The sequence below is a fragment of the Cyprinodon variegatus genome, unplaced genomic scaffold (genome assembly GCF_000732505.1).
Source record: "Cyprinodon variegatus isolate N-32 unplaced genomic scaffold, C_variegatus-1.0 Scaffold633, whole genome shotgun sequence".
Taxonomy (NCBI): domain Eukaryota; kingdom Metazoa; phylum Chordata; class Actinopteri; order Cyprinodontiformes; family Cyprinodontidae; genus Cyprinodon; species Cyprinodon variegatus.
Genome location: NW_015151086.1, coordinates 186,516 through 202,528, shown reverse-complemented (window position 1 = coordinate 202,528; position 16,013 = coordinate 186,516). Strand labels below are relative to the sequence as shown.

At 37.2% G+C, this 16,013-nt stretch overlaps 1 protein-coding gene across 1 annotated transcript in view; it reads left to right on the top strand.

The window, feature by feature from the left end:
* The window catches only part of dio2 (deiodinase, iodothyronine, type II), a 14,934-nt gene extending 1,646 nt beyond the window's left edge, over positions 1 to 13,288 (top strand). The window contains exon 2 of the mRNA XM_015393266.1: positions 9,555 to 13,288. Coding sequence (XP_015248752.1) covers positions 9,555 to 10,130 — 576 coding nt within the window. The 3' untranslated portion in view covers positions 10,131 to 13,288. The remainder of the gene's footprint in view (positions 1 to 9,554) is intronic.
* Positions 13,289 to 16,013: the final 2,725 nt, after the last annotated feature.

The following is a 16,013-nucleotide window of genomic DNA, read 5'->3' as shown; positions in this document are numbered from 1 at the left end:
ATACTGTAAAACATGCCTTTAAGTGAAAGAGCAATAAACAATTAATCAAGAATAATCCTATTAACTGTTTCAGCCCTACTTGAAACATTGTGCTGTCTAAAATATCGCATCCAAGGAGTTGTTACGTAACTGATTTTTTTTTATATGGTACAGCTCTCATGTTAACTGTTCCATTGTAGCTTTGAGTGTGTTTAAAGGTGAACCTCCATCATAGTATCGAATTCTGTGATCTCCAACTGGTTTTCTTCTGCGTTTGCCACTTCAGTTAGCTCCATCCATATTCCTACGAGCTGTGACATGTTTCCATGTCCAGAGCATCCCAACAGCACTTGCTGTCACCACCGTTTGTCATTCTGAAGATTTTGCATTTAGTGGAATGTGCAGTAATAGATTCTAATACAGTATGTCAGCCTCAAAGTCTAATTTGGGACTCCTCTGACCAAAGCACCTCATTGGACAGTAGCTGTTGTCCCCTATGTGGCATGTGCCCAACTTGCAAACAATATATTTTGTGGCTTTGTTAAAGGAATGGCTTTTATATGCATACGTATATATTCCCTGGGAATTTTGTGACATTTATTTGAATCGGCCAAAGAAAAACTGCACCACCCTGTGTCCAACTAGTGGCAGTAATAAAAAAGCACAAATGGATTTACTCTTTATTCCCTTCATGCTTATCTGACTTTTTTTTTTTTATCTTCCTGCATGTGGCTATTGTTCTTTCTTTAAAATTATGTGATGTATTAAAATAATTAGCACTGATTAATATAGATATTTTTTTAATATAACAACATTGTATCTGGCTTAATCAAATATCAGATAGCTACAGTAAAAATAAGAATGTTTTTCGACAAAGTTAGAATTTTTTTTAAAGTCAATAGTAGGTACAGGGAATCGCCACCATGGCTGTCTAATAATAAGTAAATTATAAGTGAATATATATATATATATATATATATATATATATATATATATATATATATATATATATATATATATATATGTATGAGATTGTTTTAATTTTAGTTCTTTTTTCATAACCTAACTCTTCTTTACAATCCTACTCATCTTTATCTATAACCTCTGTGTTATTCAGTTATTAAGTTGGTGTGAACTTGAACTATGATCTAACAAATGTTTTAGGCAGAGTGTGGTGTAGTGATTAGGTTCTGAGTTCAAGCCCCACTCTCACTGACTGACACTATGGGTCCCTGAGCAAGACCCTTAACCCCACACTGCTCCCCAAGGGAATAAATGCAGAGAGCTAATTTTGTTGCTCTGTACTTGTGACAGTGTAATGACAGTTAAAAAGCTGAAAAAAATAAAATAAAATTCACAGAACAGGTAGGTTTTTACTGAGATCAATAGAATAGAACGGAACAGAATACAAGAGAACAGAAATAACCATTGTTCCACAGTGAAAAAATAAGTTTCAGACAGAAGTTTCCGTGTACCACACTCGCAAGACAAAATAATATGAAAAAGTGTAACATTTTGAAAGTTAAACTGTAAAACAGAGATAAAAACACATCTCATACTGCAAAAAAGATGGTACTGTTATGTAAACGATACCAATGCTGAGCTGCTGCTCATTCACTGTTGGAAAGCTGTATAAACAAAATTTCGTTTTGTTTTTGTATAAACTCTGTGTATACAAATTTGTAATAAAGTTTTTCTAAGTCTAAGTCAGAAAAACAGCTGTGCTAAAAGTTCTCAAAATCCATAGTTGTTACAACCTGTACTCATTGTGTGGTCATTAAGATCTGTAAAACATGGTGTGCATATTGAGAACAGTAGCAATAACAGTATTGGGGAAAATATTTCTAGATCTAATGAATATTCTGTAGATGGAAACATTCACTGGGTCTGTTGGGAGCAGCGAAGATTAGAAAATCTTTACAGTATTAGGGAGGAAGGATCTGCGGACCCGCTCTTTTGTTTATCTACTGTAGTATACAAGTCTTACACTTAATTAGCTCTCCAGCTCTGCTACAACTTCATGTTTGGCATGGGTGACATTGTCCAACAGAGATATTTTTCTACAGTCCGTCTGTCTTGCATCATCTGCATTCTGTCCAGGGAGCATCTTAGGGCCCCGGACACAATGCTGTTAGCTCGCCCTCCTAATGAGCTTATTCAAACCACTTCTCCTTAACAGCAGGTAAACTACTGGTTTTATTATCTTATTGTTGTCAAAAACAACAAATATGTTATCTCAAAAAGAGGTGAAAAAAAAACATCAAATAAGCAAAACAAAATGATCAATAAAACAGTAAAGTATTTAAAAATATATATAAATTCGTAGTAAGTAAATATCAGTATGTCTATTTAATACTGTATGTAAACAAAATAGTTAGTCAAATTGGAAGAAATAATAAAAAACCAACACATTTGTAAAACAGAAGGTGTATAGGAAAAGTATAAATTAAGAAGCACTCCATAAAATGCTTTTTTTGATTATCCAACGTACAGTAAAAGCAACGCTTTTATTATGCAGCATGTGGAGGAGGATGGGGTGCTCAAAAAATAGCAAAGTAACATAAAACAACCATTTTATTCGTAAAGATGCTGGAAATCAAACGTAACCATATGAAAATATCATAACCCATAAACAGGGTCAAGAATCAGCTTCTGCCCTCCTTCCTCCTTCTTTCAAACTCCAGACAAGAGTCTGAAAATTCATCTCAGCATCACTGTCCCTCATAGTGTTCTCCAAGGCTTCCTGGATGGTTCACTTTCTCTTCTCTGCCATCGTTTCTACAGGTGTTCATTAAAAATTCAAATTTATGAAGAGTGTGCTGCGTGCAAAAAGCAGCTCAGGTCTTTATATTGTCTGTTACATACAGGAATTACGTCTCAGAGAAACATTAGAGAAAGACGTGCTATACCTTAGTGGCAAGGCTAGAGTAACGTTTCTAACAGCCATGGGCGGATCGAGCAGAAAATGTCCACCGAGTGAAGTGAATTTTTCTGAGAATCAAAAATTTCTGATTTCTGAATGGCATTTCCTGTGTTTAAAGTGATGTAAAACCAAAAATATGCATGCAAAAAAAATGGACTTGTTTCAGAAACCTCAAAGCCTCTTGTGCGGAAGGATTTAGGAAAAAAGAAAGTGACTGTTTTATATCTAACCTTAAAGCTGAACAAGAAAGGGTGAAATCCTGCCTCTAGTGGCCCATTCTGGTACCGGTATGGTCAGTCTTAAGGGGTTAAGGCTTTCATTTTAGGCTTCTTAAAGGCCTTGCTGGAGAAAAGTCTTTCTTTCATGAGGGCCACAGTATTGTCCGCACAACTGTTGATGTAGCCTGTAATGTTTCTGTTATTCTATTGATCTCCTTCCCATTTGGATAGTTCCCCTCTTGCAGTGTATGCAGGATAGAGGTGTGCCAGGTAATGATGTTAGCTCTCTTGCAGAGGGGTGGGCAATTAACTGTTCGCCTTTTGCAACTGGTATATAATAATCTTTCACTTTCTCTAGTGTTGTACAGTATGTAGCATGATGGGCAAAACTGGGAAGGATGGAGGACAGATGGCCATGCTTAAAGACGCCTGAGATTGAACAAATTGCTTTGGGATGCTGTATTTGTAGTTTACTGTATGAGAGTGAATGTTGTCACATGCTGTTTTTTGGTTAATAGACAGAGCTATTTACACTGTTATCATGATAGTCTGTGTATATTCCTTAATGTCTTTACTGCAGAAGACTCTGAATGTTATGTACTGTATTCATAGTTGTGTCATCTACCATCTATTAACAGACCAATATCTCTCCCTCTTGTTCCCACTGTCTGTGATTCTGTTGATTGAGCGATTAAACCATTCTAAATGGGGTGTGGCGATAAACCAGATTTTTACCATTATTGTCATTCAGTACGATAACCGGTGACAATTTTTCCATGTCAGTAAAATAAATAAACTTATTTCTGCCATTTTTCCTGTGTGCAAGGGGGGCTGGTATTTCCTTCCCTTTTAAGACATTTCAGCATGTGGGTAATCATGTGACTACACTGATCCAGTAAGAATCGTAAAAAAAAGAGAACGGCGGTTTGCCTGAAAACTGTCGGGACTAACCAAAGTAAAACATCCAATCTCCACCACCTACAGCACTGCCAAGCTGTTGAGTTAAAAGATGAACAAAAGGCTCCATTACCATTGCGCAAAAATGTTTGCAAGAGAGGTAACATTTTTCTCATGTTTAAACTTCAATGGTTACAAGACTTTAATATTAAATTCAAAGTAATATGTAATATGATTTATTGATTATACAAATTATAAATAGATCCGTTGCATTTCCTGCACATGCCTTTATTTCTGATAGAGGAGCCAAAGCATTTATCCTGCATTTATCATTATCAAGGTAAAACTGCCCAATTTATCGTTATATTTATTTGAAATCAAATCGCCCAGCCCTAAATCCCAGTTCCTCTCATCTGCAACATCTAACAACAACTAGCCCGGCCAACTGGACTGAAATACACAGAGCAAAATTTAGTCTGGTAAACCAACTTATATTCCTGACCAATTACTTTACAATGCGTGGTTCTGAGTGCCAGAATTACCCATAATGCAGCAGTGCTTTTCTGCTAACATAATAACAGGCTGGTGACCGCCATGAAGAAATGCTGCAATGTTATTTAGGCGAAAGCCACTGAAGTTGATCACTGGAGGGACTTTTCAAGGCTTTGCATGTTTCACGTCCTATGAAATTACAAATACGGTGCATGTTGCTTGGAGTTTTTGCGTCACATCTTTAGTTAACTGATTGGTTCTTACCTGTTGAGGCTGACCCTGTTAGTCCCTCCTTGAATTCGATCTCTAACAGGTCTGTACCAGACTGATGCAACGTTTTTACATGTTGTATCACACCATGGTTTTGAGGGGGATGGGTCTCTTAGGCTTGTGCAGTCACTCTCCATATGTTATACCAATATGCCGGATACTCTTAGGACTTTGAGGTTGTGGTGAAAGAGACTCAACAAGAAGTCAAATCTTGTACAACCCAGCAACAGCAAAGTTGGTCATCTTAACTCTTCACACCATTTTTTTCCATGCAACCGTTTTAGCAACATCCCCAAAACACTCAAAGATAGTACAAAACCAGGCTACTATAGTATTATTGTAGTCTGTATACTTTAATGCTTGATTAACTTGGATTCAATAAAGTTCACACAGTTAAAATGCTGTCTTTTAGTGCAAGCTTTTTTTTTAAGAGCAAAATTCCCCGAAGGCTTGCTTTGTAGACAACATTCTGCTCCATATCAGATGCTGGAGATGCATTGACATGACACATACAAATAAATACATGGGTGTCCAGAATGAGTGCTTAGTTTTTCTGACAGATCTTACATTTCCTATATTGATGAACGGAATGACAGCTCAGTTCTCAAATTATTCCCAACCCATTTTACCTTCGCTTCCTTTTTCCTAACCCAATGGATTTACCGGTCTTTTGACTGCAGCCACAGTTGGGTTTCTAGCAGGATCTTGGTATTTTACTTGTTCTTTGCACTTCGGCAGACTTCTCCCCTAAAATGTTGAACAGACAACATTACGTGACATGAGCTCTAGTGTTACTTGTCATGATGACAGGTTAAGTTTGAGCTCTTAATTATTACCATGCATGTAGTTTCAAGCTGCATACATTGTAAAACCCACACTTAACATTTTCTGAAAGGTTTTAGGTATGTGCTTTTGTGAAGCCTCTCCAGTTTAGCCACTAACACCTTTAAGCCTATTTAGCTTCATGGCAGTTCCAGTGCATGGAGATCCACATCTGGAATTTTACTGTAAACAACAATGTTGAACTTTTTTTATTATTTAGTGCAGCCAACAATAGCACATCCTTCTCTGTGAACCAAAGCAAATCTCTTTCATTACAGTCCCTGGTTTTGTGATCTTTTTCCTAATTGCTTTTTAATGCTAAAGACTGCTATTGTGAACATAATCCATCCAGTTTTTTTACCTGTTACAAAACCCCAGTTTTTATAATGCAGGATCTCACATCCAGACAAATAAATTTAACCTCATTGTTTCTACTAGTCTAACTTCAGTCCATTATTTTCAAAAAAATTTTACCCCTCCTCCCACCTTCCCAAAGTTGTGTTTTTTTTAGCAGGTACCCCCACACCAGTCTGTTTTCTAAGAAAGAAAGAAACAAACAAAAAAAAACTTCAGGTTGTTTTTTGGGGCAAATTTACTTCCTTATCTGAAACGGACACTGGAAGTGACAGAACATGGATCTGCTTATCTTTACAGAAGTATATGGTGGATATCATTGCTAATTCAGACAATGAAGAGACTTTAAATGTTGGCAGCTTCATATGTGAAGGACCAAAACCCTATAATTATGAGCCTGTTGCTCACCCAAGAAAGCAGAGGGAGACCAGGGGAGAATTAATGGCCAAAGGAGACAGAGTGAGTTGTGGTGTGAGAGCAATCAGTGAAGTTAGTGGAGGCAATTTCACCGTGATAATTTAGTGCAGCATCATCCTACTTTTTTTCCTTAACCGCAGATGTCATTCTGAGAGATTTTGTGCATTGATCTGTTTTTAGAACTTGAAATCTGATCACAGCACAAAAATCCCAGGTGATAGGTAATAGGGCTGGAAAATAATTTGCATTTGCAATATAATCGCATTTAGCAAAATGCAATTTTCATATCACAGAGACGCTCAATTTCAGTAACATTACATTGAACAACAGTAAGATAAGTTAGGTCAATTTCTCCCTCCAGTCTTTTAGGTGGCAGTAATATCCTTAAAATTGTTTTGCCAAAACACAGAAAGGATGAGACGGTTGCAGGAAGTAGGAACTTTTTTACACAAAGTTTACAGTTAAGTCCTGCAACAAGGTCATAAAAATACTGAAACCCTCAAGTGAAACATCTACATATTTGTACTTAGTATAAGGGGGAATCACAATAAAATTGCAATTGCAATATTGGTTTAACTTAATTGCGATTTAGATTTTGGGCAAAATCGTTCAGCCCTACACAAGTTGTTTGAGGGGTAATATCTGCAGATCTTTGTGTGTGGGGCTTTCCTATCTTTATTTAAAGTTTCCCCAGCATCTATATTGATACCAAACACACTTCCCAGTCATCAATCCACTATGAGTGCATGCAGGATCTGTTGCTTACTGACCCATCTTGTACCACGAAGTGAGCCCAATCCACAACTATTCAGGAGGAGAGGTACCACGAAGCTGTTTATCAACTCGCTAATTCAGTCCAGCTTTAACTGATCATGAATTTGTGAGTGTGCACGTATAAAACAGTGGGTTCAAGGTTGCAGACCAATCACAATCATTAGTGCAGGAGGGAGAACACCGTATTTCTCCTGTGGGGAACATAAACTCTTCTTACAGAAATACTAAGAGGAAAAAACTGCGTCATGACAAGTCACATGTTAGCTAAATCAGTATTTTGACTACATCCCCCAGGAGTAAAGAGAACTTGGAACTACATAAAAATAAGTATGTGTTATAGTGATCCAAAGACCGATCTAACAATTTGTGCCCTGATTTTGAAAGATATATATTTTTTAGCTTCATTTATCAATTATACAAGAAACAAGTGAATGTCAGCTGTATCTAAGGATATTATACAGGAGAAAATAATTACAGAATAGTCAAAGGTCGTTATGTCCAAAATGAGGCAAAAAAATGTAATTAGTCAAGAACATATTTTGTTTTAACTGCTGTTTTATTGTGAGGTTGTTTTATTGAAGTTCTTTTTGTGCACGTCATTGTTTCCTGAAGAGTTGATTGGCTGCTGAGTTGAATGTTTTCTAGGATTTAGATCAATCCTGAAAGCTAGCCTTCCCGGTAGCAGGTTTGTCGTTCATTACCATGATGACTAGCCTCAGGTTGAGTCAAGGTTAAATTTAAAGTTGTCTTGCTAACACAGTTGTTATGCTTCGTGGTGCCGGACTCTGCTCCTGTAAGATTTGCATTTTGACTTGGACACAGTCTGTCAAAGGGAACAGGCTTTATTCATTTCAGTATCATTAGACAAAGTTTGTGCTGTCCCAACAAACGCAGTATTTACCATGTTTCTTATCAATAAATGGAATCTCAAACTCTACCAAACTCAGTTACATGTCTGCCCTTCCTGATAACAACATAGTCTCCACCCAGAGCTGAAACAGCCCTGTCTATTTGACTGAACCTTTTGACATCACATGCTTATAAAAGTCACTTTTATTGCTAAATGTACTTTGTTATTGGCGGCCAAAACACTTCAAACCTTAACAAACCTTACAAATATGATCATTAAGACAAGATTCAGTTTGCTTTTTGTCAACAGTTTAGCCTGAATTGTCTCTTTAATCAGACAGGAAGACAGTCCATCTGACTCTCTAATAACCTATCTATTGCTTCTTATTGCCTCAAATCTTATTTGGGATTGGGCCACAGAGGTAAAAGCTCCAGTAAGCAAACAAAGACCACTTTTGTGAGATTTTTTTTTTTTTAGCTATTTGTGGTTCATAATAAAGTTTAACCTCGTGACAATAGATCAATTGTCTGTCAAGTCATTAGTCTGCTCCTTAGTCTCCACCGGGAGGAACATACTTGGACAACTTCAGCTGATTCCTCTTGAGAAGCAGAGGCCCTACTATTACATCATCTCTAAGGCAGGTGTGACCAAGTTCTGTCCTAAGGCCCGCTGTCTAACTCTGGTCCAGCACAGATGTTTCAAAGGGCTTAATTTCCTCTATAGCATTTAATGAAGTTCTGTTGAGGCCTGTAAATGACTCATTATTTTTATTCAGATGTGAAAAAGTGTCTGATCAATCACATAACAGTTTGATGGAAAAATATTGGATCCACTTGTAGCTTTGAGTGCCTGTTATAGGAAACTTTTTTCTTACTTACACGCAGAAGAAAAACGTGTTTCTCTCTACAAACCTTTAGAGGTGCTTACATCCTTACAATAAACTCTTAAACAAGCCTACCTTCAGCTCTTCCAATATTCAAAGCCTCAGAGGCAAAGCTCATCCTACCTTGACCTGACATCCTAAATGGAGAAATAAATCCATGTGTTTGATTTTTTTTCTTTACAACAAAACTGATTTGGATAAAGTTCTTTGATGAACATTTGGTGTTCTTTCTTCATCCCTCGTTGTTCGAAATAAAAAATCTGTTATTCAGTGTAATAACTAAGAAATTTCTGACTACTTGTTCTACACGATTCAAATATGTTTTTTTCCCTAGTTTTCCCTAAAAGTACAACAATAGCACCTGAAGTTGGTAAAATGTCATATAAAGCAGTTACATTGTTTAGTATGAAAAATCAAGTTTTACTTATATATATATCTAAATGTCATGTATTGAAATTAACAGACATTTAATGTGTACCAGGTCTATGCCTATAATTCTTACTCAGACTCTGGGGCTTTTTACTGGTTAAAGATGTAGGTCATCATACAAGCATCAGTGCACAGACAAATGAGAACTAAACCAGACTCCCATTGAGATGTTATAAGTGTGGTGCAGAAATGTGATCCCACATAACAGTTTGTAAGAAATAAATGTTAGTATTTGTACTTCCTCAGGTGAAACTTGGCTGTGAGGCACCAAACTCCAAGGTGGTGAAGGTTGCTGATGGACCTCGGTGGAGCAGTCCCGTTGTCCCATATGGCTCAAGGATCCAGACCAGTGGTGAATGTCGCCTTCTGGATTTTGAGACATCAGATCGCCCTTTGGTTGTGAACTTTGGCTCGGCCACCTGACCCCCATTCATCAGCCACCTGCCTGCCTTCCGGCAGCTCGTGGAGGACTTCAGTGAGGTGGCTGATTTTTTGTTGGTCTACATCGATGAGGCACACCCTTCTGATGGCTGGGTAGCCCCCCGGATGGGTCCCTGCTCTTTCAGTTTCCGGAAACATCAGAACCTTGAGGAGAGAATAGGAGCTGCACGCAAACTTATCGAGCACTTTTCCCTACCACCGCAGTGCCAGCTAGTGGCCGACTGCATGGATAACAATGCCAACGTGGCTTATGGGGTGGCAAATGAACGAGTATGCATAGTGCACCAAAGGAAGATTGCCTACCTAGGAGGGAAGGGACCATTTTTCTACAGCCTGAAGGATGTGAGGCAGTGGCTGGAGCAGAGTTATGGAAGACGATAGGAGTATTGAATATATGACAGGACAGAATACGACAAGCAAAGCCTCATGGCTTTGCTTGAAGTAAAACAGGTTTGTCATGAAGATGTCAGCCATCAGGCTTTAAACAACTGTATCATGGAACTGCAGAGCACTTTCTTTGTTTTCATACACACCGAGTGTGTTTCGTCTGTGTTTCTTCATGTTTTTGCTGCTAAAAATCATATTTTAAGAAGGAAAAAAAAACCAACTAATTTCCCAATTTAAACAAATATTTTAAAAAAATATTATTTTTAGAAGAATTGTATATTTTTTACATCTTGTTCAGATGTTTTTTGCACTATTCCAGCATCCTAACTTTTATCTACACCTTTTCCTTCCTGGTGGTTCATGCAGGACATGCTGAAGCATTGTTCTCCATCTTTCATGTTTTAATATAAACTCAAAGTAGGTCTAATGTGGCAGAAATCTAACTCTACGTGACTGTTCCTCCTTGTTCCCATTGTTATTTTTAATAGAGTTCTTTTAGACAATGTCTGCATGTGAAAGATGTTATCTAGGTTGCAAACAAAATCTAGCATAGGGATTCAGGTATCTGTCTTTTGCATTTTCTCCAGTTTGTTTTAATGTATTTTCAAGCAGTGTTACTTTAAAACAGCCTCAGGGATTCAAGATGACAATTCTGTGCCTTGGTTTTCAACGTGCACTAGCTTTAGTAACAAAGAATTATTTTTATTCATATAATGCCTTAAAACTTTTCCTCAAATGACGTAGTAAAACCAATTTCTAAATTCTACCAGGAAAAACCATTGCCTAGACATGTATATATTGGATAAAAGCTTTGCCATTTCATTTAATATTTAGAATCACTTTTATTGCTGTTTTAAACTCTCTGTTTTCAGCCCTCAAAGACTTAAAGATGATTCAGAGATACTCTCTAGATCTGCAGAATAACCTTCAAACAATTAGTTACGTATAAATGATGTTATTGATGCTTGCCTCTTAGTGTTTGAGAAAAAACTTTTCATACAATTACTTTAGATAAACAGGTTGTATCACTTAAAAAAGTATATTTATTTAATTTTTTAGCAATTTATCTCCTGAGCACTGTCTTGGAATCAGATTTAATTGATTGTGGGCTTTATGGATAGTGTTGCTATGTATAGTTTACATTACCATATTAAGAGGCGTCCAACTTATCGGTCTGTAGCATTTGATCAATGAATAAAGAAAAAAAATTAGTCTAAAGGTTTGGTGTATCACTATCTTAATTTGTTACACAATTAGCGGAGTTACCAAATTCACTTGAGAAGAACAAGCAAACATCTTTCCCATGCACAAAGGCAATAATCGTGTCTTTTTGTCGTTTTAAAAAATAAATAGACGGTATTCCAGCTAAAACCTGCGCAGCGATGTTTGCCTTCCGCATCTTGTTGATGTCATACTGTACACATCACCACATTTCAATGGCCCAAAATATATCTGTATGGAAGCTAATGATTCTGTTGTCTTCTGGCAAGATATATTTTTTGGAGTTTGTGTATTCACAAATCTTACAAAAATTAAGTTTGCTTGCAAGGTAAGGACCCTTCTAATTTTCTTTCAATCAACAGGTCAGTTAGCCAAAGAATTTATGTTTCATAAAGGCAACAAAATGAAGAACTAATTACTCTATAAATAATTAAAAAGTACAGATGTTTTTATTAAACATTGTAATAGTTCATATAAGTAAATTCAGCGAATGTTTTCATGCATAAATAGGCCTATTCCTAATAAACAATTCTTCTATGTAGGCCTCAAAATTAAAATGTAACACATTTATGATGCTTTAAATTCCTGTGAGGAAATAAAAACATTTAGCAGGAGATATTTTATAGGTGTGGTTTCTGTTCTACGATGCACAGGAGATAGTCTTGAAGCACAATTAACCCAATGATCTAAACTGTATATTGTCAAAAAAGGCACCTTTTTTTGTGAGGAAACATGGAGAAAGACACTTTTTAATGAAAAGAAAAGTTCAGATGCATTTTGCTTCCGCATTTTTGCACTAAAAAAGTCACGTTATGAGAGTTGGAAAGCCACATTAAATCTATTTTTTGTTTCAGAAAAAGATTTATCAAAGCATGCAAATATTTGATGTTTTTTGATCATAAACCTTATGGAACTGGTGTTTTTGAGGTTCCAAAATGAACTGACATCGCATCTAGCTCATTTCAAAAATGGCCTCAGTTTTGCAGGACCATCTGTGCAGAAATTGTAAAACACACTTTTTTAGGTGTGTGATAGGACAATTAGCCAGATTTAAAAAGGACACATTCATAACACTTCACTCTTTACCTAAAGTGATTTAAAATGTTTTTTTTTTTTATGCATCAGGATCAGATAAAATGCCAAAAAACTATTAGAAAAATCTTTTGCACTAACCTTACTGCCAATATTGAGTTATATATCAGTGCATTTTCATTTCAGAACCTTTTTAATTTTCTTGGGGAACAAAACAGCTGATTATTAACAGGTGTAGACTTCGTAAAAGGGCTTTCTAGATCACTGTAGACACATATATTGATGCAACGCTTACATTTTGCCTTCGTAGATCAGTTTGTTGTTTTGCAGTTAATCTTAAAGATACATCTTCTCTGACTGGATTTTTTTAGTCTTTTTTTGTCAGATGAGGTTGATTTGTAATTCAAGTAGAGCTGCTTTTAGCAAAGATAACTTGTTTCTTCATTTCTGAAAGTTTAGGTTCTACACGTTCTATCTGAGATACAACACCAGCAAGCTTTTATATCAGATTTCAATATCCTCTGTTCCTAGTGTAGAAGTCTTACCTGTACCTAAATACATATTTTCATTTATTCTCTACATGTTAAGGTGGATGGACGGATGTCAGAAAAAGTGAAGGAATATGAAAAGAAACAAGACAGAATTTTTTCTCTGGACAGATGGTTTGCTCTGCCCAAGGTGATTATGGTGTGTAAATGAAAACCTTTGACGAAAGAGGCCCTGACTCAGTCTCTGGTTGGATAGTAAAAAACACCTTGTCATCATGACGCAGGTTCAAGGCATCTGTTTTCATTTTCAGTCTCAAAGTTCTGTCTCGTGTTACAGTCACATGTGGACAGCATTGGTTTCATCTCAGTCAAGTGTAACACTTATTTTTATATGTAAAATGGGGGAACAGCCACTGGTGTAAAATAAAGTTGAATGTTTGACATTAACACTTTCATTTGTCATCTTTGAGTCATTTTGTCTTTAATTTTAAACCATGTCTGACAAACATGTCATCCTCAGAGTAGCGCTAAGAATTTGATGTTTGGTTCTTGGTTCTCAGATATGTAATATAGATAGCTATTTTTTTATATGAACACTTAAAACAGCAGATCTAGATAAAGAATACAGATTGTTGTGCAAGAGTACCTTTTTCCTATTTACAATGTTACTATTACTTCCTTAAAAAGTAGGCTAAGCCATGAGGTCTGAAGATTCTTGAAGATTTGGGTATAACTTTGTCACCTTTCTCTCTAAAACATTTTAAATTGTTTTCATAATATTCTTGGTCTCTAAACACTGCAACATTTTTCACTATGGACTGCAGGGAGTCAGTTTTAGCAGCCACTATATATGCCTTGAAACCATTTGGAGAATGTGTTTTTACAAAACAATCTACCTGGAAAATATAATCTGTTTATTCATTTTCTGGTCTTGCTCTAAAATCCCAGCTGAAGATTTATACATTAAAGGCATAGTGGTGAATTTGCAAAGTTTTGAAAGGACCCACTCTCTTCAAAAAAATAAAAAAAAATGCACATGCACAACCCTGTACCCGCTCCCCAAAGCGAGCAGCTATTAAACGTATGTAAGAGCATGCACAAGCCCATTTCTCCTTGTGCACGCACTGTTTAAAAGTTGCTGTTTGCATCGCCCATACAAGTTTACCTTCCAAAAGAAGATTTGCATTTTTTTTCACTATGTTAGACTCACCACTGGTAAGTGAAAATGGGGACGAGCAAGTAGGACAGCCGTACGTACATACTAGAATGATTGACAGTTAGGAGGACCACTTATTTTGATGATCTAAATAAAGAAAAAGAACATCCTCCACTATAACTTTAATGCCAATGCTCAAGAAATGGAAATGAGCTTTGCTGTAACGTATTCTGGATAAGAAACTGAAAACTGACTGGACTGAATGCTGTTTTTCCTCTTTGCTCCATTCCTTCTCACAAAGACATTGAACGCTGATCTGTTTGACCACATTACATGATTGGAGATGCTTCCATGGTCCAGAGAAGTGACCAGGGCCTCCGGACAAGGATAACAAAAAGTAGAGTTTAAAATGGCTTTTATGAATGTAACTCGATGTTGAATGAACTGACAAGGTTTTCACAACATAATGCCGTACATATGCTGACAAGTATTCGATTGGGATGCAGTAACAGCTGAGGCATCAGAGATTGCAGGCCTCCATTTTTTCTTTTTTTTTGCACCAGATAATTGAATTATGTAGTCAATCACTTGACTATCTTATTTAGTATGTGCAACTTGAAATAAAAAAATAAATGGATATAAAAGATCACATTTAGAGAAGAACATTAGACATTTTAAAGCCAGTAAAAAAAATAAAGAGGTCATAGAATGATTATATAGGGTATTTGGTGCTGGTCCTTAAGGTCTCTGACTAGGGTTTATAAAATTGGTTGGGCGGAAAATGGCATATTTGCTGTTCTATGAGCCCTAATGCAAGCGTGGTTAAAAGTCCTAGAACAAAACGACTGGACAGACGACAGCAACAAGCACTTACTCACTGAAACATAAAATTGTTGATATGGGAGGGTGACCAGACGTCCTCTTTTTCCCGGACATGTCCTACTTTTCATACCTAAAAAAATGTCTGGGGGGAGTTTCAAAATCATCCGGGATTTTGGTCGTCAACAGTGCAGCATGTAGTTGAAACATGCCGGGCATTCAAACAAAGCTGTCTGCTCAGGGGCCGGTCCGAGAACCCTGGTTGACAGGGTCAGGGAGCCAGCGGGGGACGGAACGGCCGGACCCAACAAGGTGACGGTAGCCTGGACACAGGCGGCTCCGTGCTTCCCTCTGCCTGCCTTACCGGCCCCCAGCCCCCCTCCTCCAGCTAGGGACGGATGGCTCATGGCTCTCTCCTTAGGTCCGGTCCAGTCAGCTGCCCAGCAGTCGACACTTCATACTGTACCTTGGGCCAGTGAACGAGTGGGCTGGTCTGAATGTCAATTTCGGGGTGTGAAAAAAGTACAGGCCAGAACCAAATAAGGCAACACCCCAGCTTCGTTTGGATTCGCCCGTTTTATGGTGGAAGTTTAGTATTGTGAGATTTGTGGAGAAAGGAGGTGTCGACAGGGTTTTAACTTCTCTGTACGTCCATTTCACCCACTGAACTATTATTATTCATCTATGAGAATGTAAACTCGGTTTTGCATTCTATGACCCCTTTAAATAACTGCAAACTACCTGCTTCTTTCACTGTACATGACAGCATTCAGACTTTTCATAAAGTTAAGGAGACAGAATCTTATAAAACAAATTTTCTGTTCAACTATGCTCTCTTCTCTAGCCTAACCTGTTAAACTTTTGGGGTTTATATACTAAGACAACAGTATAAATGAAGAAATGTAAAAGAGTGGAGAATGCAGAAATTGACCCTTCCAGCTGCTCTTGCAACAGTTGTTTTTCAGCTAAGTTCTAAACGCCTTTTTCTGTCCATTATTTCCCAATTCAAAGCTGTCATCTAATATAATCTAGGTTACTACAGCTTTTCCTGCACGCTGTTTGAAAAAGAAGCTTTTGTTACTGATTCTGGGCAAGCACAGCCAGTGTTTACAAGAAACGGACTGTCTCTTTACCCCTGAGAGGCACAGAAAGTCCAGCCAG